Source organism: Contarinia nasturtii, unplaced genomic scaffold, assembly GCF_009176525.2.
Source record: "Contarinia nasturtii isolate CC-2019 unplaced genomic scaffold, AAFC_CNas_1.1 Cnas_scaffold_493, whole genome shotgun sequence".
NCBI lineage: Eukaryota > Metazoa > Arthropoda > Insecta > Diptera > Cecidomyiidae > Contarinia > Contarinia nasturtii.
Window position 1 is genome coordinate 2,056,345 of NW_022197846.1, and position 27,880 is coordinate 2,084,224.

Genomic DNA, 27,880 nt, shown 5'->3' on the forward strand with positions numbered 1-27,880 from the left:
TGCGCAAAGAGCATAGAACACAACTAGAAAGATTAATTTTGTGGAATTTATAGAGTTGCTGTAAAATATTATTATAATGTTGTTATGTCTATTTTACCATATCTCACAATGACTAAACACATTTCATTAAATGAGCTTAAATTGTTTACACCTCTCGCACTCATGCTGCTCGAATGTGCGAAGAGATTGAAAGAGAAAAAAAAGAAGAATACTTATGCTTATCACAATTTTTTGGGAAAATTGTTATAATTATTATTTTATATTTTACGAATTGTTGAATATTTATGATTTATTTGTGTTTTTACCGGTTTGAATTTAGGTTTTTACACAATGCGTATGCTGGAACCAAATGCCACCAGCAACAATTCATCTGTGCTCAGTGCACAGGCCAATGCAGCAGCAGCAGCAGCCGCGGTGGCTGCGGCCGGTAGCTTAAATAATAATGGTGCCGGTTTGTTGCCAAATGCTACAGGTGCAGCCCCACAAATGCAAACCACATTAAATGGAAACACTGCAACCAGTGACCGTTTGGATGCATCAAGTGACAGTGCGGTCAGTTCAATGGGCTCCGAACGTGTACCATCTTTATCAGATGGTGAATGGGGCGATACTGGCAGCGATTCTGCTCAAGAATATCACCATAGGTAAGAAATGAAACTTTTAAATCGATACAAATTCAACCGAGCATCTTGTAAACAAGCATTATTCGGTGAAATTCAAAGTTCAAATGGTTGCAATTTCGTTTAAGTTACGGAAAAATACACCGATATTTCATTTGTTTCATTTATTTTGCAGTAAATATGGTGCATACGATTACAGAAGCTACAATGGTCGTTTAAATGATGCCGTGCGTCATCCAGTCGCTCAAAAGAAACATCAAATGTTTGGCAAACGCTATTTACAAGACCAAAGCGCATCCAATCTGTAAGTTAAATGCGCATCACATTTCTCTCAATTTAAATAAAATGTCAACACATTTGTGTTTTTTTTTTTGTTTCGGCTATTTTTTCGCCTTTTGTTTTGTTTACATTATCATTTTTATTCATTTGGGGGATTTTTTGTGTTTCGAACACTATTTTTTATTTTTGCAGTAATATTTCACAATCGGCATCGAATGGCGGTGTTGTGCAGCCACAACAGGCTGATATGCCAATCAAATATGAATATGAACCGTATCCAATGCATCATCCACTTGCAACAAATCTTGATGGTGCCGCTGGCGGTATGCCAATCATGAATAAACACCAGTCACAACAGCAATGTTCAATCGACTTTGGTCGACACAATCCACGTGGCATTCATGATATTGTTGGACACAATCATACATACACTTTGCCTCAAGCAAGCGGTGCAACACCACGGTCGCAACCGCGTGATAAGAAAAATTCCAAAAAAACTGAGGATGAACATCTCACGCGTGACGAGAAACGGGCTCGTCAATTGAATGTATGTACACAATACATTATTTTGTTTACACATTTTGATTTTCATTTCAATGCAATGATGCTATATTTATAATTTCAATTCGATTTGACGATGTATAGGTTCCGATTGCAGTCATTGATATCATTAATTTGCCAATGGATGAATTCAATGAGCGATTATCAAAGTACGATCTCAGCGAAAATCAACTAACACTGATTCGAGACATAAGACGCCGTGGAAAAAATAAGGTGGCCGCACAAAATTGCCGAAAACGAAAACTAGATCAAATTTTAATGTTGGCCGATGAAGTTGATGAGGTGCGCAAACGCAAAGAACGTTTGGTTAAAGAACAAGCAGCCGCATTGGCCGAACAAAATCGTATCAAAAAGAAGTTTAGCGATTTATACACGCACATTTTCCAAGTAAATAAATTCGATCCGTTGCACGGAATTCTCCGGACACAAAAGACACAAACTTTTATTAAAATATGACACTTTCTTTTCCGTATCTCTTTTCAGCATCTACGCGATCCACAAGGTAATCTTTACTCGCAAAGTGAATATAATTTACAACAGTCGGCTGATGGTCGTGTGCTTCTGTTACCCCGTGACAATCACAATTCGAATCAAGTGAACTTGCAAATGCAACATAATGTTCAACAACAGCAATCAAATCAACAACAACAACAACAGCAACAACAACAACCGACCAATTCAACTCACCATATCAGTCATCACCACAATCCACGCCATTGAGATCCCGTTACATACTGTCATCCATACACGGAACAATTTTTCTTGCTCTTCAATCAATATCTATGGGATTCAGGAAACTTCTCTCATATGCCCGTACAACAACACATCCACAACATTTTATGAAGGAAAAAACACCACATCACTGATGTTGATAGCAGGCACGAAGCTTCGTCAAAAAAAATATATATTTTATTTTGTTAACTTGAGTAAAAACGAGTAAAAAGAAGAGAGAGAAAAAAAAACAAACAAACAAAGAGAAGCAAAATGTATAAAAAATCGAAAAGAGACAAAAAAAATTGTAATGTAAAAAAAGAAGATATACATGGTGTGAGTATAAATGTTGATTTGTGTGAGTTAGAATGCATCAACCGAAAACCAAATCAAGCGAATGTAGCCGTAGCAGCCCCTTGGCTAGGATATTATTTTATCAATGTATTTACTTATTAACTCTAAGCTCTGGCGTGGCTTTTTTCTTCTTCTTCTTCTTCTTCTTCATAGACGGTGTTGATTCAATTTATTCAATAGATATACAATCTATATGTGTGTCTATTGGATTAATAAATTATTTGATTATGTCAGTGAATTTAAAAAAAAAACACATACACACAACGACACATAGAGAGACAAACTGAAAATCCAAACACATCGTACTCAGCATTCGTAATGTTGTGCAAAATTTAAAAAACAAATGCCGGGTCAAATCAAATGAAACGTAGATTTATTATAGAATTGAGTAAACAAGAAACAATAGTCATTTTTTAAGGTTGGCAACTTATTACATTGTTCGTTTCTTTTTTTAGTATCACACCGCGCTAAAGCTGGTTCTTTTCTTTTTTTTTTGATTTTCACTTAATCAGAGCATTTAACAATGTTACCATTTTTAACAATTAATTTACTGTTTGAGTGAGCCATTCTAATTTTCCTAATATGAACATGCAGAGCTCGTTCGTCATTTGGAAGTGACAATGGGCAGCTATTTCATTGCAATCGAATCGTGTTTTCGACTTTTTTTTCAAAGAGTTAAACCGACCGAAACTAAAATAGAAGAGTATTTTCAATGAGCAAGAGTATCGAAAAATCGCGCCGATATTCTTTTTCACCGCATCTAATTCAAAATAAAACTGAAAATGCCACCCATAAGTAACAATTATATACGGCAACAAAAAAAAAGAGAAAGAGAAAAAAAAACAATTTCATTTCTAAAGCTAAAAGCTAAACAAAATTGCTTTTTAAAGAGAAAAAAAATAATTATTTGAGAAAAAAAAAACAAAAAAAAAACACAAAAACACCTGTATCCATAAATGTTAAATTTAAGTTTACTTTATGGTATCCATTATAGCCAGATATAGATAGTTTGTAAGTCCTTATTTTGTATGGGGGAGTCAGAAATTACTCTCGTGCATTCTGTAGTCAATGGGCCTTGTCAAACGTTTTTCAACCCATTGCCAATGTTTGAACAAATTTTCCATTGAGTCGATGAGAGCAAAAAAAAATTAACACATACAAATACAGATAGAGACAGGCAGACACTTGGAATCGAAAAACATGAATTATACTATGTAAATACAATATATATACCAATTACAAATATAATCGATGTTTTATTTTGATGCAAAACGAGAAATATTTCAAACGGTTTTCTTTTGTTCCATACAAAATTCAAAATAGCTGCAGTGAAAACAGCCGATTTTTATTCAAATTGCGCTTTTCAACCACCCACTCCGAAATCAAAATTTAATTTGAGCATAAACAACATGCGGATACAAATACGATTCGATTCAATTGTTTCAAATTCAATTTAATAATGAAATTAAGTTTGGTTTAGGCATCGTTGTGTGGAAGTTACAAATTGGTGATAGTTTATTTAAATTGATTTAGTTTTTGTAATTTCTTTTGTTTATTTTGAAAAATTAAAAAAAAACGTATAAAACTATAGTGGCAAAAAAAAACATAATTTCAAACAAAAAGATACAAAATAATAAACACATGCATACATTTTTAGTTGTAAGTAGGTGTTTTTTATCAAAATGTTTTCTTTTTTCCTCGGCTCATCACGAGTTGCATTGTATATATTTATTAATTTAATGATTGATTAATGTAAAATAGGGCTTTATTTACTCTATAAAAAAAATTAAAAAGAAAACACAAAATTTTAAGCCTATAAGTGAAAATCAATAAAGGATAAATACATACAAACTACAGAAAAAAAATAATTTACGACGAAATATAAATAAATCTGAATAAAATTGTGACTTTTAAAATCATAAATCCATCGGTTTCATTTCTTTTTCGCAATCATTTTGGAGTTTAATTGAGCTGATTCATTTTTTCACCACTTTTGCTTATGCATACAGCGGTACATTTATTACTTATGTTCTTCTTTTGTCTCGGCGCGGTTAACATTGGAAACACATCGTAAAAATCTGACCTATTAAAATACTAACTTGAGCATTGAACATTTTTCTGAACAATGAAAAACTGGAACAAACTTATTTCGAAAAGGTGTGAAATTCGATCGAGAGAATAATATTGTCTAATCAGATTAAATCATTTGGGTCACTTAATAACTGCGATGTGCTTTTAATATGTATTCTAAATGCTCATACTAGCACACACAAATGCTTTTGCTAATGAAAATTATTAGATTAACAATGTTAATTTAACATAAATTGATCAAACATTTTATTATGACCCATACTTTATGGGCTATATCTGGCTCAATTTAATCTTTAGGTGACTCCAGGTGAATAAATTATTTTTATTACTTTCACGATCATCGGATTCGAATGAACTATTTAAAAGTAATTTGACGAACTGATTCATCTACATGTCTTAAAGTTTTTTCGCACATATTTATACAAAAGAAATTAATCATTAAACGAGTCGCGTGTACTTTTTACATATGCGTATGTATAGGAAAATGAGAGCCTATTGTCGAGATCTTAACAATATGATTTTCCGTATAAAGCAGTCGACTCTATGTAACCACATCGTGGTGGTCGTAAAAAAATGATCAAAATCGATCGAATAAACAAGTTCACCCATAATAAAAAAAAACGATGCAGTATTTCTTTTTCGCTTTTGAAATTTTTATTTGGTCAGTAAAACTTTATTAATTTCGATTTCGAACAAAAAACGTCTCGTATCAGATTATTGAGATTTATGATAATAATAATTATTGTTTTTTTCGCTTGCTCTTGCTTCGTGAATTTTGCGAAGGGACATGGTTTGCAAAGTCCGGACGATGTGTTTTGCGTTCCAACGTCAATTTATCGATCTACTTTCTTTGAAAGTAACTGTCGTTGAACCCGTATAGTGAACAGTATCTATAGAGATTGTTGCTCTGCCATTTGCAATTTGGGTGACTCTTATATTATTCAACAATTCTGATGGTAGATGTTGATTATTAGAAATAAATTGTTTCCTAATAGAACTTTCATCAGCTCTTCGATTTTGGAATTTTCCTAGATTTAAGTTTGGAAAATATGAATTAATATGTCGTTTTTGTCCTTCCATTACAACATCATCATCGTAGACATGTGGATTGTAATAAATCAAATATCCACCATGACACGTGTACGATCTTCCACGTGTGAAAAAGTATCTTAAATTATCAACGGAAAATCGAATTTCTCGTCCATTTCCTGGATCCATTGCAATGTAAGTCATTTCAGATGCACTTGTAGGATTTCGACGATGTGATGAAATTCCAAAAATAACAATAAAATGGCTGTGATCGTTTGATACCGGGACGTCGAAAGGACTACTGGCAAGTGGCATGTTATTGCTTTGTGGACCCGAAGATCCATGATATCCCATTACAACTGGTATGTTATTTTTTAAACTGTAATAGACATGTCGATAGAAAAACTCTAAGTCCATGTCTGCTGCACATATGGACTCAATAGAATAAGTATGTCCCCCGAAAAGATGGTTGCGATCATTCAAAACACGTTGAAGATTCTCTCCAGTAGTTCCAGTTGGACCTGTTTGTGCGAGTGTCGCCAAATTATATTGCCAAAGAAAGTGAGTGTCGGTATTTGCTGAACCAAAAACATCTCTGCTATTTGCCCCAAAATATCGGAAAATAGCCTCAAGTACCGCCGGTCCGCACCAATATTTTCCCTCTTGTGCTATGTTTGGAAAATTGGATAACTTGTTTTCTTCGTATTTCATAAATGGTCTGTTTCTTTTCTGTCTTATGTTCGCTTCATTCTAATGAATATAATATATTTATTTAATTTATTTTAATTTATACTTTTTTTTTGAAAAATAATAACATACTTTATCCGCTGATTTACAATCGCCAGAATAAACGAGTAAAGCGTTTAAAATGCAAAAAGAAAGAAAAACTATTTTCGTCATTTTCGTATGACAAACGTCTTCACCGTTGACAGTTGTTTTCCGATTTAAACATTTCGAAGCGAGTCGTGGCTATTTTATACTTTTGCCCAAACGTACTCAAACATACTGGTATCAGAGCTTTCAGATTTGAAATCAAATGATTTGTAAAATCAACAAATCATGGAAAAAATCATGTTTAGAAATACACAATTCAAATCTAGATTCAAATCAAATAAACTATTTGTTTTGATTTAAACTATAACATATATTTGAAATCAAACCAAATGATTTAATTGATTTGAATTATGAATCTTGAATCAAATGATTTCAATTTTTATATTTATTTGAATAAACAAATCAAATCAATCAAAATATATTCAAAAAAAATTGTTCAGTGAACAACGAAGCCTGATCATGCCCGCAGCTAACAACACCTCTAATGCGTATTCCGAGTACTAATTGACGTTTGTGACAATATGGCCGTCACGGTTTGGCAAAATCATAATGAATCGATTAAACTGCGTTAAACTGTTAAAATAAAACAGTAGAAATAAATAGATTTAAATTTTTTACATTTTTGAAAATGAAAAATCTTTTGTTTTTTAATTTTGTGAGATTTTCTGTCCACAATATTCAAAAATATTAAATTAATAAAAATGAATTGGTTGACATAACCTCACTTTTGTGTCAAAATCGTGATAAACCGATTAAATAACTATTAAAACAGTAGAAATAAATAGATTTTAATTTTTTACATTTTTGAAAATAAAAATTGTTTGTTTTGTTTTGTAGTTTCCGGTAGTTTCGTGAGATTTACTGCACAATATTCAAAAATATTAAATTAATGAAAATAAAAAATGAAGTGGTTGACATAACCTCACTTTCGTTTTAATAATTATTTGATCGGTTTATCACGATTGTGACACAAAAGTGAGGTTATGTCAACCAATTCATTTTTATTAATTTAATATTTTTGAATATTGTGGACATAAAATCTCACAAAATTAAAAAAACAAAAGATTTTTTATTTTCAAAAATGTAAAAAATTAAAATCTATTTATTTCTACTGTTTTATTTTAACAGTTTAAGGCAGTTTAATCGATTCATTATGATTTTGCCAAACCGTGACGGCCATATTGTTACAAACGTCGATTAGTACTCGTAATACACATTAGAGGTGTTGTTAGTTACAAGGTTTATATAGGAAATCCTATACCATGATCGGGCTTCGGTGAACAATTCATTTTTGAAAGTCATACTTGACGCGGTTTTGGAATTAATTCGATAGTATGGAAAAATCCGTCGAGTCACATTGTGACCTTTAAAATAATCCTCAGAAAAAAATGTTTTTCTATTCGAACGAAATTCAACATTCAACTCGTCTTTTTGAACCCTATAATCACCGACAATGAGAGCTAACATCTAGATTTTGTTGAGCATTCAGGCTTACATTAACCCATTTTTTCTAGAGAATGGCAAAAATGGCTTTTGGCATCTAAAGTAGTCGCGTCGAACCGCATTCATGATGAAGGGGCGGGAGCTGATCGACAAGAACAACGGTGCCTATAACACGGTGTAAGTTACGAATCGTAACACCGATTGAGTCTCTGAAAGATATTTTTTCTAAAACACATTTGGATGTGTCAGAATAAAAACTCATCTTCATATCTCACCTCCTGCTCAAACTTATGGAAAATCCTTCAGGAGAGAGCAAGAGGTGAAATGCGAAGTTGAGTTTTTATTCTGACACATTCATTTTTGGTTGTGACTTTCATATTAAATTTCGTGATTCATCTACATGTTTTAGAGTTTTTTTCGCACATTTTGATGTTTAATGTTATGAATTCGAATGGATATTCCTTTGAGGATCTTCATATTGCTCTTTTTCGACCAATTTTAACTCTTCTTTATTTTGGTAGTCACCGTTTCCAATAAAATCAAAACGATGCACTTTCACATCTTTCTTGGCGATTATTTTTCAAATCGATTTGCATTAACTTGATTTGTTGATTTGGGATTTTAAATTTTTGTGTCTTCCTGGAATCATCAAAACTTGAATTGATTGAGCATTTTTTTACTTTTAATCTTCTTTATCTCTTAAACAAAGGAAGTTTTTTTCCATTTAAATGGATATCATTGAGTTCCAGAGAATTTTAATTAAGCTTTGACAAACATTCCTCTGCTATTTTAAAAATTGTCCTAAGGCTAACCATCGCTTGTTTAACCAAACTTATTGGAAATATAGTTTAACTGCATCAAAAAGAAAGAATGGAGCGTACTAATTAGCGTAAAAAATAAAGGTCATACATAAAAATAAAAATAATTTGTAGAAGAACATCTTCAAACAACCATCAAATTTAAAAAAAAAGAGTATTAACGGTCTTTTATGGCCTATAATATTCAAATTTTTTGTGTTAAGATGGAATTTCTAGGTTATTTTATCGTTTCAAATGCAAAAGTGTCATTTTTTTTCGAAATTTCTTAACACAAATCCACATTGGGTAAAATTTCAACGATTAATTCATATGAAAAGAGCGATTGATTCGTAAGAAAGGTGATAAAAATCACCTGAAATCATTTTTTTGTCATAACAAAACCGAGCTGAAAGCATATCTATCATCGAAATATAAATTCGCACGAGTTTGCGTTAAAAAAAACGCCCTTTTATACAACAAATAAAAGCATCATCGAATTTTCTCTAGATTGTCAGTTAAAAAATGATGTTTACCCTATTCAAAACTTTATTTTGACAACACACATTGTGTTACTGCGACGTTGTACCAACTGATTTGACTTTTGCTTCAATTTTCGGTGTGCCACTGTGAAATATGTGGTTATGTTCACTTCATATTTAAGTGTGACTATTTCAGCCCATTAAAATTTTCTGCTAGAAAATGCAACCGTTACCATTCAATTTTTTTTGAACTGAAAATAATTTTCATCTTCAAGTAAACAAAAGTAAAAATCGATTGTTTATTTATTTATCGCAAAATTATCGTGGCTATATGTTGGCGTCATCTATTGGATAACTTGACTATGACGTTTGACATGTGCGATTATGAAACTTACAATCAAAACATCATCCGGTCGATATAACCATAAAAGGTAAGTAAGTATATGATAGAACTCAAGTGTGAAATCAAATTTAAAAAAAATTCCCAAATTTACGATTTGAATGAAAATGCCATCATTCCAAATAATTATCACAAAAACGTGCCATCATTTTGAATGAAACTTGTAATAGAGAGGTAGAGAGATAGAGTGTGTGTGTGTGTGTAATTGTCATCGATTGGGCTAGATCAAGACACCGTACAAAAGTGAGAGAGAATAAATGCACATTTTCGACAACCGTCAATGTGCGAGCTCCAGTGTTGCCAACCGTTGACAGTCGAATAAAAACAAACTACACCGGAGATAGTGCTTCGAAGCAAATGTGAAAACACTATGACAAACATGACAAACACAATAAATTTCAATCAGTCACATTTTTTCTTTTGAAATATTCCTTTTGACCATCATAACCACGTTGTTGTTGACGACTTTTGAAATATGCGTCAATAAATTTTGCAAATAAAAATGTATATAGCGTAAATTTCAACTGATGAAAAGCGAATAGTGTTTTAACGAAAAGTTTTGCATCTAAAAATTGTAAAAAATCACAGTGAATTAGTTGACAGGAGCCACAGCACTGTAAATAGAAAGAAAAATTATTTTTTTTCTCTATCGAGAAGCGTGAAGGGAAAAAAAGTTGCACTGATCTTCTATATAATTTTCCTTCAGCAGCAGCAGTAGCAGTTCACTACTACTCGACTTTTTTTTTCTTACACAGTTTGGTTATATTATATTTTAATTTGTTGGTTATAACTTTATAAAAACGTGTGTATGTGCTTTTTCCCTATTTGATCAGCTCAGTTACATCGAGTGTAATTTATCGAATTGAATTTGGCAGACAATTTCATTTACGAAAAAAAAAATTATTGCAAAAATAAACATTTTGCCCCGAGAGAAAAATATACGGCCAAAAGGAAGAGAGAAAAAAAAGAGAAAACAGTTTGACGGGAAAAGAACTATAACACAAAAACAGAAACAAGAACATTTTAAGAAGGCGAAACACATTACAATATATACATATATTGTCTACATATATATTTTCCTGGTGAAATTTGTGTGAACAACAAAAAAAAAAGTGTGTATATTTTGTGTGCGCATTAGTTTGTGCGTAAGGAACTGCGATTTGAAACGAACAAAAAGATAAAAAAATAGAGAAGAAGATTATTTAGACAATTTTCCACGAACAATATAAAAGTGAATATAGTTTTTTTTTTTAAATTTCGTTGTTGTTGTTTTGATATGTTATGAAGTCGCATTTTCGAATGTTTGATATTGTGTTAACTGAACAGAGTGTACGAGTGCTAGTGAATGAATTGTATTCTAACAATACACCACACCATTAGTTGCTGTATATTCTTCGTTTATTTATTATTTTGCTTGTCGTCCTTTGCGGTGAGAATCACGACAGCGCTGAAATAGAGACACAGCCCGTATTGACAAAGACACACTCTCACAAACAGGACTGAGGGGAGGAAGAAAAATAGAAACAAACAAAAAATACGTCGATTAAACAACAACAACAACAAAATAATCAATTCTATTGTTGATTTGTTCTGGAGTTGTGTTACAAAATCCAAACAAAATTCAAAACAATATCATCCTCGAGCACCTTGTCGTCGTAGTCTATCATCGTGGTCGTGGTCGTTGTGTGTGCAAAACCTTCGAATTTATTAGTCGATTATTACGATTTATATATATATATTTTCTGCACGGTCATCCATACATAACATTCATTGTGCTAAATGAGACGGCAGTAACATTAAATTCGCTCTGTGCTCTCGCGGTGAATATAGGTGAATTTTCCTAAGGATTTTATCAATAATACAATACATTTTTACTAATTTATTTTTAAGTTTTTGTTCATTTTCATTTGAAACGGTGTGTGTCGCATACGGTTTATATTTTTTTGTGTGTCCGTTCTATCTTTCTCATTCATTCATTTTTTTTTTTCATATTCTCTCACACTCTCTATCTCACACACTTCGGTGGTATCGATGTATGCTTTTTTGTCATACATGCTGTTCGTTTATTTGTATTGAGGAGAGAGAGACATTGCGTTGTATTGGTGATTTTTTGATGTGTTTCAGCTCGAATTGATGTTGTGTTTGTACCGTAGTACGGTAATATAGAATTATGTGTTTTTGTGTGTTTCATGATGTTCTGTGTTCGATATTTGATATTCGGTTTTTTTTTTCGGTGGCCAATAGTGCCGAGAACACAACCGATTTTCTATATGTATGTTTACAAATGCAACAACAATCACGCATGGTACCCAAAACGTAGTGCCAAAGTAACTAACGAGAAAGAAACACAAATAAGAAGAAGAAGAAGAAGAAGAAGAGATGGAGAGAGAGAGAAAGAGAGAAACGAAACTCGGTGTTCGGTGAGCTATAGTGGAGTTGTCGTATTTTCGTATAAATCGGTGCGACAGCATGCTGTCGTTGCCGTATCAAAGCGCTACCACTGTGCGTCGCCAAGAGGCCAATACGTTGTATGGCATCTCATGCCATTTACGAAGCAAACACACAATCCATAGGATAACCTGCTTATGATTGTGTGACCATATTGTTTTTTTCTCTTTTTTTGAATTTCGTCTTTTCTGCTCTTTTTTGGTGTGTATTTAACAATCACACAGTAATTACATATATTTAAACATTGACACACAGACTGACGACGATGTTTTGCTTATTGTCATGACTATGTTTGCCTTCACACTCCTTCAATTCCAAATACGTTCATTTCATTCTTTTGCTGGCGATTTTTCTTCTTCTTCTTTTGCTGTATTTCCTTTGCTGCTTCTATTCGATACACTTCTGAGTTTCCTTCGCCTTCATTACGGTTACACATGTTCGTTCCTAGTGCGATTCGAACTTTGAATTTCATTTAATATGCTTTTCGTATAGTTTTTTTTTTATATTCGGTTCGACAACGTTCCTATCGCTCGCCAGATTAAGTTTATCACCGAATCAAATATTTTGTCAATTCCGCAATTCGGTGTGAAAAGTGAGTTCTTTACGGTTTTGTGAGAAAGAGAACAACGTGCTCAATTTCCGTTTCATGTTTCGATTTGCGGCCAGCAAGCGTTTCATTCGGCTTCAACATTTTTTTTGGTGATTTTTAGTGTTTTTAGTAGACGAGCACCGACACAACGACACCTCAAAAACATATTCAAAGGAAGACAAAAGTGTTGTTTTTAACAAAGCGAACGGTTTGGCTCATCAAAGCTCAAACCCTTTTTTAATAGATGTTACACGTGCAAATAAATAATGTGGAACTACATTGTAATAAAATGTTCTAATCTATTCAACGTGTGAATTGTGCGTATTTTCTGTGGATATATAGTGAATATTTATTTGGGTTTTTTTTGTTGTTGTTTTGTTTCTTTCGTTCAAGCTATGGCAAAATATGATGTTCAATTGGCAATTTAATCAAAATTCAAATCGAATCTCCAGCATAATTTCTGTTTATTTTCTATATGTTGCCTGTCATTCGATATGACATTTTGGATTTTGGTATCGGCTTCTTTCGTTCGGAAACGTCATTACCGGTAACGGCCAATTTCCAATTACCAATTGACATTTTTAATTTTCAACGACTTATTCTCGACAAATCAGATTTTGTCCCATTGAAATGAGGGGGCGAGAGGGAGAGATAGAAAGTAAAAGTGATGACTGACAAAAGCGAAAAAGAGACAGTGTATTTCAAGTGAAGAAAATAAATATTGGCCAATGTGAAATAGTGATGCATTGGCATTGATACAAATAGTGTGTGTCGAATAGACACAATGCAAAATTGAGTGCGAGAATGAGCAATAGGTATGAGAGACATTAATGCACTACAATACTTCGATATATACATCTAATAATATGATGTGTCACACATTATGTCTACGTTTGCCATTAAAATGCATAAATCTTTTCGATATATATATCGATATATGTATGATTGCTACTGCATTTGCATTTTCTATATCCACCATGTATATATTTCGCTTATTTAAAATTGCAATCGGATTTCAGGGCGTTCGATCTTTCATCGTTTCACAAGTTACGGTCTGGTCGTCCAATTACCACATGGTTTGCGACAGTCCAACACGTACACAGAAAATGTTTGCGTAGTGGTATTGTTGGCAGCTGCCATTGTATATGTGTACTATACCGTATACCGATTGTCAGCACTACACGGCTGCTATCGTTGTTGTTGCTTTGTTCGCTCTCTCACAGTTTTTTTCTCTTCTTTCGTACATATGGATGTTTGATTACATATGATTGTAAATGACATGGATCATTCTAAGATTACTCAAATATAAATTGAAACTCGTTAGAATCAGTTTTATTGCATACAACCACTGCAATCTCATATTTCTTTCGAAATCAATCATGAATTCAATATTTTGAATTCAAAACAAACATCGACGAGGGAGAGAGAGAGAGAGAGAGGGGGGGGTAGAAATAACAACATCGATTATTTTGCACTGCGTCGAATATTCTCGATATTCGCTTCAAATTTTTTTTACAGTTTTAATCGTTCATTCATTATTTCTTCTCCATTCAGAAGAACAAAAGAAAGTTGAACGAATTTATTTTCTTAAAAAGAAAGTTGAACGGCGCAGAATGAAGAAAGACAAAATACAATTTGTAAATGCATAATCACGAAAATAAATGTGAAACCTTCAATCCAAACAATGATAAAATATGTGATGTGTGCTTATTTTGACAGTTTGAACCACAAACAAGATAAAAAACAGTCGGAAGCCCAAAATGAAACGTACAATCAGCACTTTGGTTTGCGTATAAACACAACAGTTTGTTTTTATTGCATGTATATAACATTCATTGATTTGTAAATCGAATGCATTCAACATTCATTATCTATCACTCCTCCCTTGTTTCTTTATTTTCTTCGTTTTTCTCAATTTGCCAAAATCGATGTGTCGATGAGATTTCTGAGCCGATAAACATGTGTTTAGTGTTGCCGCTATTGATTAGCCGATCTATAATATTATGCAACTGAATTCACAGTCTCTCTAGTTTCATAATACAATATAATTTTCGTTTCTTGTAATTTTATTGATTCGTGATGACTTAATTGATTTTACTGAATGCGTGTTTCGATCGAAGTGTTGACAACATCGACTATATCAACTACTGTCCATAACCTCTATTTGTATATATAGTATTTTTTTTATTTTGATTCGTGTTTGTAAATGTTTTTTTTTGTGCCGTCAATGGTTGCTTTTTTTCGATTCGATAGAAAAAAAATGATTTGTAAACAAAACTGCTCGATTTGTTTGACACAAAGTGAAAATGAACAAAAGAAAAACGAATGTTCTTAGTTTGCCATTTAAAATTTTAAATATGTCATTGTGATTTTACCATTTTTTTTGTGTGTGCTAATATTGATTTGTGTATGTTTTTTAATCGTTACAGAGTTTTTTTTTTGCGTAGGAGTCTTATTTCCTAAGCATTGATAAGACGGAACAAAGAACCAAACTCAGTCTAAAGCGACGATCGAAGAACACAGGTGAACGACTCAAAATGTCAGCTACTTCAGCTGCAACTAGTGACGAATTGACAACCAAAAATGTGTCGTCCACGACAACACCAACATCATCATCATCATATGCAAACATTGTTCAGAAGGACAATGCCGATAAAGAGAAAACAAATGTAAAATCAACGGCGGCCGGAGGTGAACCGGCCAAAAAATCGGCGACCACAAATTCAACAGCTGCTGTTACAAATGTGCCATCATCCAACATCAATAATAAAACGGACAAAAACAAGGTATGTTAAGAGAGGGAGGGAGGGAGAGAGAGATAGAGATAGAGATCAAATGTTAATCGATTTAATTTGCAGGAAATAATCGCACATGAATCAAACACCGATATCAATGCTCGGCCAAATACAGATGATTCGAATAAGGATAATAACGTAATTGATGCGGAAGACGATTCATCGTTTACTCCGGTCGTTTCACACAGTCGAAAAGATCGGAATAGTCGTCGCAACAAGGAACGTGGAACAAATACAACGGCAACCAGTGGTGGTGGTAATGGCAATGGCGGCGGCGGTGGTGGACGTCAAAGCAACAAATCGCAACGACAACCACGATCGGAAAATGGTCGCAGCAAAGACGCCACACATAAACGCTCAAAGGGAAATAACCATCGTGATGACAAAGACAAGTCGACGGAAACAACGGCAACATCAGGTAATGCAATCGATTTTAATCGCTTTTATTGCTCACGTTTCCACCGAATAAACCGAAACGACTGATTCACTTTTTTTTTTCAATTTTAACATTTGTTCATTGCTTTTATTAGGTGATAACAATACTTCCAACAAGGCAAATTCATCTAGCACCGATAATGCAAATACTTCAGCTGATGATTCGAATGGATCAATGAGTGCTGGCAACACGACTACATCATCGGAAGGAACTGTAAAATTTGTTGAAGCACCACTGCCAAAGGTTAATGCTTGGAAGGTGAGTTTTTAGCTTTTTTCGTGATCGAATTTTGTTTTCGTTCTTCTTCTTCTTCTTCTTTTTTCAATTCAATTTCACCTTCAAAACGTTATTTGCTCAATTACCGAAACGCTCGACCGCTCGATTTGCTCAATATTTTATTATAGCCCTTTTCTCGTTTGCATTAAATTTTCAATTTGGGAAGGACATTTATTTTCTAAACAACAACAAACACACACACACACACCTTTGTATAACATGATTGTGAAGCTTTTGTTGAGCTGTTTTACTTATTAAATATTTAATAAATGCGATTGCAGCTTGAACTAGTTTAAATCATTAATCTATTGATTATATCCACTGATGATTTGTCGGCCACGCTGTATTGAGGCGTCTGTGTGTGTGTGTTTGTCGTAACAATAATAACAGAGAATTTGGTGTTCGCTCCCTTTTCTCCTAGCTTGTATGACAAAAATGTGTATTTTCATCGAATCATCCGGGCAATATGCGACACAGAAATATCAATTAGTACATTTTGCATATTAAATCGATAATAAATGGTATGTTGTGTCTAATAATTGCAATCGGTCATCTTTAATTCATTTCAATTTATTGAATTCGATTGGTTTTGTTGCTAAGGTCGCCTTATTTCAAGACATAGGTCAAAATGCAATGTGAATAATTGCAGACAACATTTTAATTGAGTTTTCATTTTCGAAAATCAAACGAATTAATGACCGTTTGAAACGAAAGAAGTCAAGAAGTGCACATAAGTGTATTGTGTGGTGTCGAACACCAAAAAACCACTCTTAATTCATGCTTGAAATAGCATTTTTGCATATGTGAAGCCACAAATTAAAACATACGAAAGTCATTCGAATCGATTGTGGGTCAAAATTAGTTGACTGCATCACAAAACGTGAAAATGGTGGTGATGCGCGTGCGATAAGCGCGAGCCACTAGACTCTCTAGCCTTTCAACGAGATCGACGAACAATTCGAAAATAGAAAAGTACACACACACACATGCACATATGTTTGAGCCGTGTGCACACTACTCATAGATAGACAAATGAAATCGTCATCGGCATCATTTATATAATTTAAATTGAATATGATATAGCAATATGAAACATGTCGCACAACTAAACCGAATCATGTATAAAATGATGCACAGCCGATTTGGCCGTTTACCTGCATTCTCGTGCCAAAAATAAAATCTCTTCACCAAAACACACAAACACGATGAGATTTATTCTAACACCAGCACATAATCGTCTTGCGTTTCGATCGGAAAATTTTTCGTCGCATCTACACACACACAGTCGGCAACAGCGTGTATCACAACATAATTTTTTTTTTCTTCATGTTTACGTATATATAAATATATTTGGGTGACATAAGACACACAGAACTCATTTAAAATTTGTGCAACCAATCAAGACGGGCTCGAACGAATTAAAAGAAAAAATCATATATATATATATATATATAACATGTGTGAGAGAGTGTGCATACGCATGTGTGTTTACGCGCGTGTGAAAGGAATGAACGATTGATGCGAATAATATATGTTTGCCCATCTGGATGCTATCAACTCATCTCACACTCTTGTCGGCATGTAGCGAGGATATGTGAGAGCATTTTGATTTCTTTGTCGTTTAATCAGCAATCGTTCATCGCCATTTTAAATCAAATCGACAAAAGAGTGTATTATACATAGTGTTATTGTGGTACATATATGATGGAAACATATAGCCAACATACAGCCAATAGAAAGGTACGAAAGTCGAAAATAAAATAAAAAAATGTGATGCCAATGCTGAGCACCAACCGATTTTATTCGCAATAGAAACCCGAAAAAAAAACGTTTCAAATGAAAATGCCACGGTATACCATTATCGAAAAATGAATTCCATTTTCAAAACACATGGCAATGATACCGAATAAACAACAATAAATGACGACAATTCCATGACAAACAATGTGCGTCGCACATACTTTATGGCAATATATAAAAAACGCTGGATGCCAAATTGAAAAGTCAATATCATTCAAGTATTACTAGTATCTATATAGTGGGAATGTTCACATTTTCGATTACAATGTGTTTTATTTGTTTTTCGTTTTGCCAAATTCGTGCATAGTCATTACATTGCCCAGGTAGAAGAAAAACTAGATAGTGTATGTGTCTATTTGTGTTTGTGTATTAAACGAGTCGTCACTGACAACGCTTTTTATGATATTCTTTGTGTCACGACGCCAACAACACTCTTATGGGCCATATAGGTTTTTTTTTCTTCTCTGATTTCAAATCATCTTAACCGCGTATATAATAGTAATGATATAACACGTGAGCCAAATATTGTGGACTGCCACATCTGTGTTATGCTAACCAAAAAAAAAGCTATGTGCGCAGTTTTCATATTTTTTTGCTTTCGTCTTCTTTAATAGATGTATATATATTCAAACAAATGCCAAGGTTATTATAAAATAGCGAAAACAGAATATTCGTCTATTGCTGGTATTTGCCTGTTGTTGTTTTTTTTTTTGTCCTCTCAAAATATGATTGTTATTACGATCACAATTTGAAGAGACTCAATTTAATATTTGTAATAAAACTATGTGCAAATGAATATTTATTACAATTGCTCGAATATTTGATGAGCCGACCAATTTTGTTTTGTTTTGCCGTGACAAACGAACACGAGAGTCGGAGAGAGAGAAACATAAATACGCTTATTTGTTTTCAAATTTTTTATTTTGAATATCGACTGATTAATAATTGAAAATTCTTTAAATGAAACGTCAGCGTAAAGTACACGCGGATCGATCCAATGTGGATGTGCATGTCTGTGTGTTTTATTATTATTATCGAAATTCGTTGCACTACACCTCATTTACAAAAATGTCGATTAATGTTTTCGCATTTCTTTCAATTACAGATAAATAAACCGGCGTCGCCGAAAAATGTACCAGTGTCTCCGGTTGCTTTGGATAAACGGCCAACTCAACCGAAACCGAACAAAGCACAAGGTAGTGTACCGTCTTATTTATTTAATATGAAACTTTTTTAAAAAATGTTCAAATAAATTAATTTTCGACAAAATCTTTGAAGATGGCAAAGATGGTAAAGAGATCAAATCTGGAAATCCAGAACGTCAAAATGGTCCAGTTGTGGTGAAGGCATCAAAGGATAAAAAGAAAATTAATCAAAAGGTATGTGATTCGAAGAAATCAACATTTTTGTAGTTTATTTAAAGCCAAAATGGTCATTTATTTTCGAAATCAAAATTCACACGGCAACTAATCCAGGTTATGATAACATTAGCTAACACACATGGTCATTCTTGGTGTTGCCGGTATAATAACGATAAATACGTGGTTATGTTTGCTATGTGTCAAATGTTCATATTAATTGCGTTTGGGTGTGTGTATCGATGTGACTTTGTATGTGACGAGAGTGAATAGAAAAGATATTCCAGTAACACAGGCACTGCTATTTGTAATACAAACCAGCCCAACAAAACGGAATAGTGGGATGAAATAGTATGCAAAAAACCAACAACAACAACAACACATGAGAGAGATACGTGCGATACATATGACACTTGGACAAGAATGTGAATGTACAAGTGTATAGTGACAGATAGAGAACACGTATTGATGAATGTGCATTTGTGAGAGTACACGTTGTTCGTTTCTCGTTTCGATTGCGTTTCTCTCCATTCACACACGACATGGCACTTTAAGCAAAACACGTGGTTTTCGTGATATTTAAACAGACTTTAATGGTCTGTACTTGTAATTTGCTTTTTAACCAATAAAAAAAAATTATGTTTTTTTTTTCATTCTCTAATTACTCTGTCAACACGATCGATTGAACTTGAAAATGCACAAATATTTGGATGAATGTCTGTTTTTAAACGAATGAATTGTTGTTTTTCTCTTCCAAATATTAAAATGATGATGATATGACGTAACAAAAAAAAACATCTCTATTTCTTTTTTCGATGTAATATTATAGGCTAGTGATTTTTCAAATGTTGGCGATTGGCCGTCCCTAGGCAAAGGAAACCCATCAGTTTCGACTGTTGTTGCATCAACAACAACAGCGGCAACCACAACAACAACAACAACCATAACCACTCCACCAGAACAACCGTCAAATGATGTAGTTAGTAGCACGAAAACAAATGCAGAATCGAATGAGACTCGAGCACTTCCCGATAAATCGGTAATTTCAAATAGTCTTTCTTCTTCTATTTATCTTAATTCCTTCCTGTCCCCATTTTTTTGACTTTGTTTAATCGGTTTCACTATCTCTTGCAATGGTTATCAGAGAGTTAATCGCATTTCTTTTCAAAATTTAAAAGAAAATCATATCATTGGATATCCAAATCGGATTGCGGCCTCTATTTTTTTTTTTTTTTTATTTAATCTCAATGCTATTATCCCGTCTGTCTATCGTTCTTTTTCTATTCTCTGAACTAATATATCCATATGATGCATTAAAACTAAGTCCTCTTTTAAACAGACATTTTCGAATCGATCGACATCAAATAATCATGTAAATAAGGCAAATAGTGCAGCGCCGTCTACAACGTCCCATTTAAAAGTAGCCAACAATCGTTCAGCTCAACAAAATGAGCCACAATCAAATGAAAATGCGCCATCACAACAGACTCTGTCGCCAGCATCAACAACGGTGAGTGCAACACATGAAATGACCACAACAACAGCTCCAAATGGTGTTATTCCAAATGGTCATGTATCAAATAATCAAACGAACCAGACCAATAATGCCAACAACAACAATAACAACAATAACAACAACAACAGTAATAATAATTTGAACAATCGCAAAGGGGTCAAATCAAAATGGGTTCCATTACCAATAGAATTACCAAAATCACGAAAGCCACGCGAACCACGAGAACGTAATAATAATATAAGCAGCAATAAAAATCGACGTGATACTGACAATGAATTGAATACCGACTATTCAAATAGCAATGAAACGAACGAAGCCAAAACGCATTTGGAAAAACTGGTAAATTTTCACGACATACATTTTTACATTAAAACAAAACACAATCATCATCATAAAACATGATTATTGTCACACGGTGGTTTGGACACCAAATTTTCACGAACCTTTTTTGTTAATTGGAAGACTTTTCAATAATTTTCCATTTTTGATAGTTGCCACTGTTTCTCTTACTATATTTATATTTTTATGTATTTTAAATTTACGTGTATTATTCGTTTCGAGACTGTATTTGCTATATCATTTCCAATTCAATTCGCCGTTCATTTGCAGAAATATCCAAATCGACGCTATCGTCCAACAAGTACACGTGGTCCACCCAGTAGTAATGCACATCCAATCAGCAAACCATTGGCCAATTCATCTCATCGACCGAGCACTGTTAGCAACAATACAACATCAACACGTTCGACCAATACCACAATCAGTTCGAAGCGTCCTGGACCGGTGCGCAGCAGTGGTGGCATACCAAAATCACGAGTAAATCGCATCTCAAGCCATCATCATAGCCAAAATGGTGAATACGCTGTCGAATATCCGGTCGATTTCTCGCTAGTCAAAAAACTTGTCACTGACAATGCGGCGGCACCAATTTTTATGCCTTACATGGGAACATACTATTATAATGGCGTGCCTTCATATGCAAATATGGACCCGACGAGCTTAAAGGAAGCGATCCGAAAGCAAATGTATGCATACATTTTTAATTGATGATTTATTGCTGATTTGTCTTAATGGCTTATTGTTTTTCTATTTTTATTTTTTCGGTTGTGCTGCGTACAGTGAATATTATTTCAGTGATGAAAATCTGCAACGTGATTTCTTCATTCGCCGAAAGATGGATGCCGAAGGTTATTTGCCAATAACATTGATTGCGTCATTCCATCGTATCCAAGCACTTAGCTCTGATATTCAAGTTGTATTGACTGCCGTTCAGGAATCCGATCAACTTGAGGTCTTTAAAAATTTCAAAGTTCGCACTAAAAACGATCCAACCAAATGGCCGATTAAGAATATACCCGGTGAAGAGAATCACAGTCATAATCATCATCAATTGGGTACATATTTAAAGCATAAAATTGAAATGAAGCTCAATTAACTGAATTGAATTTTGATTCTATTTTATTCTTTAGATTCCAATGCAACTTCGAAAGCAGTCAATCCGGTCGCAATTTCATCGAATAATTTGCCACCAGTTTATGGAATTCCAGTTGTACCGATTATTGCATCCACTACGCTTACATGTGTACCACCCCCGCCGACACCACGAAATTTTCGTATACCTTTGAATGCTTCGATACCGCCTGACACACTGCCAAATAATATTGTAAACAGCACAAATAGTGAACACGCAAATGACGATGGAAATTTAAATCCAGATGTTCCTGAATTTGTTCCTGATTTTTTAGGTTTGTATCGAAAATGGAACGAGAGTGAAAGAGAGAGAAAGAGATTTAAATTTTGATTTTTCAAATTTTCTCACTTCATTTCAAATACAGGAAAATCAAATGAAACCAATTTGTCGAATCCAAAAAACTCCGAAGCTACTAGATTGCAGAAAAAAGAGGGCAACCGTCTGCAGTCTAGTACTGTTGCTAATACAAAAAACCACGGAAATCCAAATCCGAATCGTACAAAGGCCAATGTAAATGCAAATCCAAATATGAATGCAACAGATGATGAATTAGGTGAAAATGAAGAATCTGATCTTTGGCGTCAGGTAAAACGTCGTTCAAGAACCAGTTCAAAAGAACCATCCGGTGGACCAATAACAAATGTAACGACACAACCGGCCACATCACAAGCGCAGCAAACAACGAATCAACCAGCAGCATTATCGGCACAATCCGCACCACAACCACCACAACCACAACAATCCCAATCAATTGAAAAAGAAGATTTAGATTTTCAATTCGATGAAGAGTTGGACATCCCCATTGGGCGTGTCAATAATTTCACCGACAATTGGTCCGACGATGAGTCGGACTACGAACTCTCGGATCGGGATATAAATAAAATTTTGATTGTGACGCAAGTTCGGCATCGGGCACCAAAACATGATGGATACAATCGTACCGGTGACTTTGTATCACGAACAAAAATCACCCAAGATTTGGAACAAGTCATTAACGATGGCCTGCATAATTACGAAGAAGATTTATGGACACATGATGCAAATCCAAGCAGCAGCTATAAAACGCTTAATATTATCACACAAGAAGATTTTGAAAAAATGGCTCCAAAAATGACAAAGAAAAATCCAGATGTGCCTCCACCACCACCGCCAACCTATGATCAAAACGATCGACTGAATATAAGCACTGGTTCCGGTCTTGGTTCGAAGAAGGCACGATTCTTTGCCGTTAACAAAGAGGAATTCGTTGATCCACGAACACCGCGTAAACGTAAGACACGACATTTGAGTAATCCGCCAGTCGAATGTCACGTCGGTTGGGTAAGTGTCCACATATTTCACTCAATTAAATATGCATATACTAATGAATAAATTTGAAAAAAAAAAAAAAACAAACAGGTCATGGACACCGTTGAACACAGACCAAGAACATCGAGCTTTGGCAGTTCAGCAGGTACGTCGCCAGCATCGAGTTATGGTTCATCGGTTCCACAGAGTTTGCCAATGTTCCAACATCCATCACATGCATTGCTTAAGGAGAATAATTTCACACAACAAGCTTATCACAAATATCACAGTCGTTGCTTAAAGGAGCGCAAACGTTTGGGCCCAGGACAATCGCAAGAAATGAATACTCTCTTCCGGTTTTGGTCATTTTTCTTACGTGAAAATTTCAATAAAAATATGTACAATGAATTCCATCAGTTGGCATTGGAAGATGCTGCATCCAATTTTCGATACGGTTTGGAATGTTTGTTCCGTTTCTATTCGTATGGTTTGGAAAAGAAATTCCGACCATATTTATACGAAGACTTTATGAAAGAAACATTGGCTGATTATGAGAAAAGTGAGTTTTTTCAACGATAAAAAAAAAAAAAAAATCAAACATAAAACGAACACATTTTATCATTGTTTCAGATCAATTATATGGTATTGAAAAGTTTTGGGCGTTTATGAAATACTACAAGAATGCAGACAAGCTAACGGTTGAGCCACGTCTGAATGAATACTTATCGAAATTTAATACGATTGAAGATTTCCGTGTATTAGAGCCACAAATCAATGAAATGCTTGAAGGTGTACGTAATTTGCAATCACCGGACAAACGACGCCATCGCAGCATATCAGAAAGTGAAGGGGTTGTAAGTCCACACTCAAAAATAAATCGTGGCGATTTTACCCAAGGACGTAATGAAGCTAATTATAATCGAAAAAGGTTTGACCCAATTCCAATTTACAATTAAATAACAAAACAAAAAATCGAATTCTTGAATTTTCTAACGTAACGTGGTCTTTTCTTTAAATATCGATACACAGATGTGATTCATTCGGAAATCGTGCAGTTACAGCAACTTCTAGTCAAAATCGCAAAACAGGCCCTGGCGGTCGTGTTCGCAGCGGTTCAACTGGAAATCGACCTCAAACGGCAATCAATCGTCAACAAAATCATATCCAAATTCAATCGCAACAAAATTCACAATCGAATCAGGTATATACTTATACATATTTTATACATCGTCCACTTTTTTTTTCACAATAAAAACCGATTTTATCTCATTTGTTATAAATTCAAAATTACCAAACGATTCTAAAATTAAAAAAAAATGTTAAAATTATTATTATTAGCAACAACAAAAACGACAAACGTTTACCATTCGAGAGCCACCGCATCAGCAACAATCACAACAACATAATTTTGCCGCACCACGCAAAGGTTTGCTTAATATGAATAGTCACATAACGTCGTCGTCATCGAATGCCAATACTGATAAGGATGCAAAATTAGTACAAAATAGCAAAGATAATAAAGAAAATTTGGCCGACAAAATTTCAAAAAAGAGCAGTGAAAAGGATAATTGTGCTGGAAACACAGCCACAAATACTGGTACTGCTGGCAGTAATTCGGCAACGACATCTTCCAATTTGGTTACAGCTGGTAATGGTGCAGTCGCAAACAAGAAATAAACACGCTCCCACACTACAACACAACTATAACACAACTACCACAACTATTATCAACATACCCGCCACCCTCCATCGTTCCACTTCAATCAACACGTGCTTCATTCCTAATTCGTTCCGAACGTTTAGAATGGCACCTAGAGAAGATGAAAACAACAACAAAATACAAAACACAATTGAAAAGAAAAAATTGTGTTAACGATCGACATCTCACGAGTCGAGTGGACGATTGTTAGCAATGATTCGTTAAATAGTAGGTAGCACGCGCATTTTTGTGCCAAATATCGTTTTCTTACATGAACGAACACATTTTCAGAAAAAAACAATAGCAAAAAAGCATTTCCTATCATCGATTTAGTTTGAATTCTATTTTATATTGAGTGGCTTGAATCGCTTTCTCTCTCTCTCTGATCTTTTTGTTTTGACATAGACAAAAAAAAAAACAAAATATCGATGCATTTGCAATTAGCTACCAATTCAAAACATAGTGAATTGAATGTACCAAAATCAAGACGTGAATGAGCACCAATGCATGTGCATTGCATTGATACGTCGCCACTTTTAAGCAATGGATTCAAATTACCTAACCAATGAACTCAATTAGAAATGCTACACACACATACACACAAAACATCCATTGATTTTTTTTTTTAAGTTGTTATGCAAAAAAGCGATTTGCTATTAAAAAAAACATTAACTAAACAAAAAAAATAAAATATATAAACACAGGAATTATACATACGTGACGCATCATAAATATATGCAACACGATCAGAAAACAAGCGGATAAAAAAAATTTAAACTATATATCAGCCAATCAAACAATACTAATTATATTTTACAATTTAATTGTGAGGTTATGCAGAGAAAAAAAAACATTTTAGAACTTATACACACAATATTCTAAAAAGAAAGAAAGTAAAAAAAAAAATCACAAAAAAATTATGGATAATAATTTAAAAAAAATGTATGGTAACGCTCTTATTTTTGTAAGTTTGAAAAAGACCTCGATAATCTAATTTCTATTGACTTACAGTAGTTCACATACACACCGAATGGTAAAAATGAAAAATTATCTTATTTTTTTTGTTTGTTTTTGGTTGAACATTGTTCGAATGGCCCAATACATTTCGCAAAATGAGTGAATGGGTAAACCACAAACACATACACACACATACACTTCAACGAAAACCAATTCAATAAATATTTAAAAATGAAAATAAATGAATAGAAATCATTAAATAAATTGGTACATATATTAAGTTAAAAAATGAAAGTCGCATCCTCGGCAGAAGAAAATTGCGTCTCCGCAAAAGGAAAAAAAAAGAACATATGTTATACTTTATTGTAGATTTAGTTGATGGTGAGAAAAAAAATCTGTTTTTTTTTCTTCTTTCGTATGTCGCTCAATGAAACAAATTAATAAACTGTATCTAAATGATGCTTATAGAAACAATACACGCATTTAACAAAGACCATTGTTTTGAAGCGATACAAACAAAAGAAAAAAAATTGAATGAAAATGCAAGCAAAAAATGTTATTTATTCTTTTATAGCAATGCGTATTAATTGAAAACAAACAAACAAACAAACAAAAAAAAAACCACGTTCGACAAACCCAAATGGTGTTCACGTAACGAAAAGCAAAAAAAAAAGTATATTGACTATTAATCAAACAATCAAATAGACTTATTAAATAAGATTATGAGATGAAAATGAATATGCTGATGATAAAAAAAAAATCACGAGCGAGTGAAGAGAATTTAAATAATACAAAAAAAAATATCTAATATATATATTTTAATACCGTAAATTAAATGTTTTTTTTCATTCGTTTTTGTTTAATAGTAATTGGCAATTACTGAATTAGTGAAATGTAAAGAAAAATCATGCAAAAAAAACGAAAAAAAAAGTTTATATGAAAAATGCAAAAAGATTGATAGATTAAAATGAATATGTTATTCGAGTATATAGTTCAACGAGAAAAATTAAAAAATTAAACAAAAAAAAATTATACATGTCGCGAAATGGTGTGGTGTAAGCTAAAAAGCAGCCCAAATAGTGAAGAAAACAATCTTCCAGAAATGAATTAGAAAAAAAGCGGCCATTGATTTGGATTCTGTTTCAAACACACACACACACACAATTCCACCAAATAAAAACAACGATATTTTGAAATATTTCTGAGCGCCGTTCACATTTAGCAGTTGTTGTATTTGGTTATTTTCGTAAATTCCTTTGAAATAATTGTTGCGCATCACTGTAATACACAATAATGATTCTCATATTTTTCTTGTGATTGGTCTCATTGAATGTGTGTTTCAGGGCTTGCAAGCAACTTTTAATTCTAGAAGAATATGAATATTATTTTTTTTGAGTCTGCTTTCAACGCCACGGAGATATTCTATATTCGTTTTTTTTTTCGATTGAACATACAGAAACAACAATAAAAATAAACTATTACAAAATTATATACACCAAAAGCAAATATTAAATTAGAGTTAACTGTTCATAACTACCGAAACATGGAGTTCTATAACCGCACGAATCCACATAGATTTATATGTTCAGGTTTTTTTTTTTAATTTTATTAAAACTAATTTTTATGAAACAAACCAGTTTTTCAATCACT

General features: G+C 33.5%; 3 protein-coding genes across 10 annotated transcripts in view; 2 read left to right on the top strand and 1 right to left on the bottom strand.

The window, feature by feature from the left end:
* Positions 1-3,806, top strand: part of LOC116339262 (segmentation protein cap'n'collar) — an 86,875-nt gene extending 83,069 nt beyond the window's left edge. For all 5 annotated transcript variants that reach the window (XM_031765034.1, XM_031765033.1, XM_031765035.1 and 2 more), the window contains 5 exons: positions 320-644; positions 796-924; positions 1,092-1,446; positions 1,545-1,847; positions 1,944-3,806. In XM_031765034.1, coding sequence (XP_031620894.1) covers positions 320-644; positions 796-924; positions 1,092-1,446; positions 1,545-1,847; positions 1,944-2,180 — 1,349 coding nt within the window. In that variant the 3' untranslated portion in view covers positions 2,181-3,806. The remainder of the gene's footprint in view (positions 1-319; positions 645-795; positions 925-1,091; positions 1,447-1,544; positions 1,848-1,943) is intronic.
* A 1,456-nt stretch (positions 3,807-5,262) lies between these two features.
* LOC116339247 lies at positions 5,263-6,577 on the bottom strand. The gene is made up of 2 exons (XM_031765022.1): positions 6,465-6,577; positions 5,263-6,395 (listed from the first exon to the last, which is right to left on the bottom strand). Exons 1-2 carry the CDS (start codon positions 6,543-6,545, stop codon positions 5,445-5,447), a joined length of 1,032 nt encoding a protein of 343 aa, XP_031620882.1. The 5' UTR covers positions 6,546-6,577; the 3' UTR covers positions 5,263-5,444.
* Positions 6,578-9,607: 3,030 nt separating this feature from the next.
* LOC116339275 (la-related protein 1-like) lies at positions 9,608-27,859 on the top strand. Of its 4 annotated transcripts, XM_031765053.1 has the most exons (17): positions 9,854-10,214; positions 10,432-11,428; positions 15,065-15,421; positions 15,494-15,848; positions 15,961-16,124; positions 19,048-19,138; positions 19,221-19,321; positions 20,130-20,339; positions 20,640-21,155; positions 21,426-21,841; positions 21,936-22,210; positions 22,286-22,561; positions 22,652-23,607; positions 23,686-24,133; positions 24,205-24,502; positions 24,604-24,775; positions 24,913-27,859. In XM_031765053.1, the coding sequence occupies exons 3-17, from the start codon at positions 15,173-15,175 to the stop codon at positions 25,249-25,251; spliced, it is 4,866 nt and encodes a 1,621-aa protein (XP_031620913.1). In that variant the 5' UTR covers positions 9,854-10,214; positions 10,432-11,428; positions 15,065-15,172; the 3' UTR covers positions 25,252-27,859. The 4 variants fall into 4 exon arrangements, with proteins under 4 accessions (XP_031620915.1, XP_031620913.1, XP_031620917.1 ...); XM_031765055.1 differs by lacking the exons at positions 9,854-10,214; positions 10,432-11,428 and adding an exon at positions 9,608-9,629; XM_031765057.1 differs by lacking the exon at positions 9,854-10,214 and having other exon boundaries at positions 10,254-11,428; positions 20,640-20,810.
* The last annotated feature ends 21 nt before the right edge of the window (positions 27,860-27,880 follow it).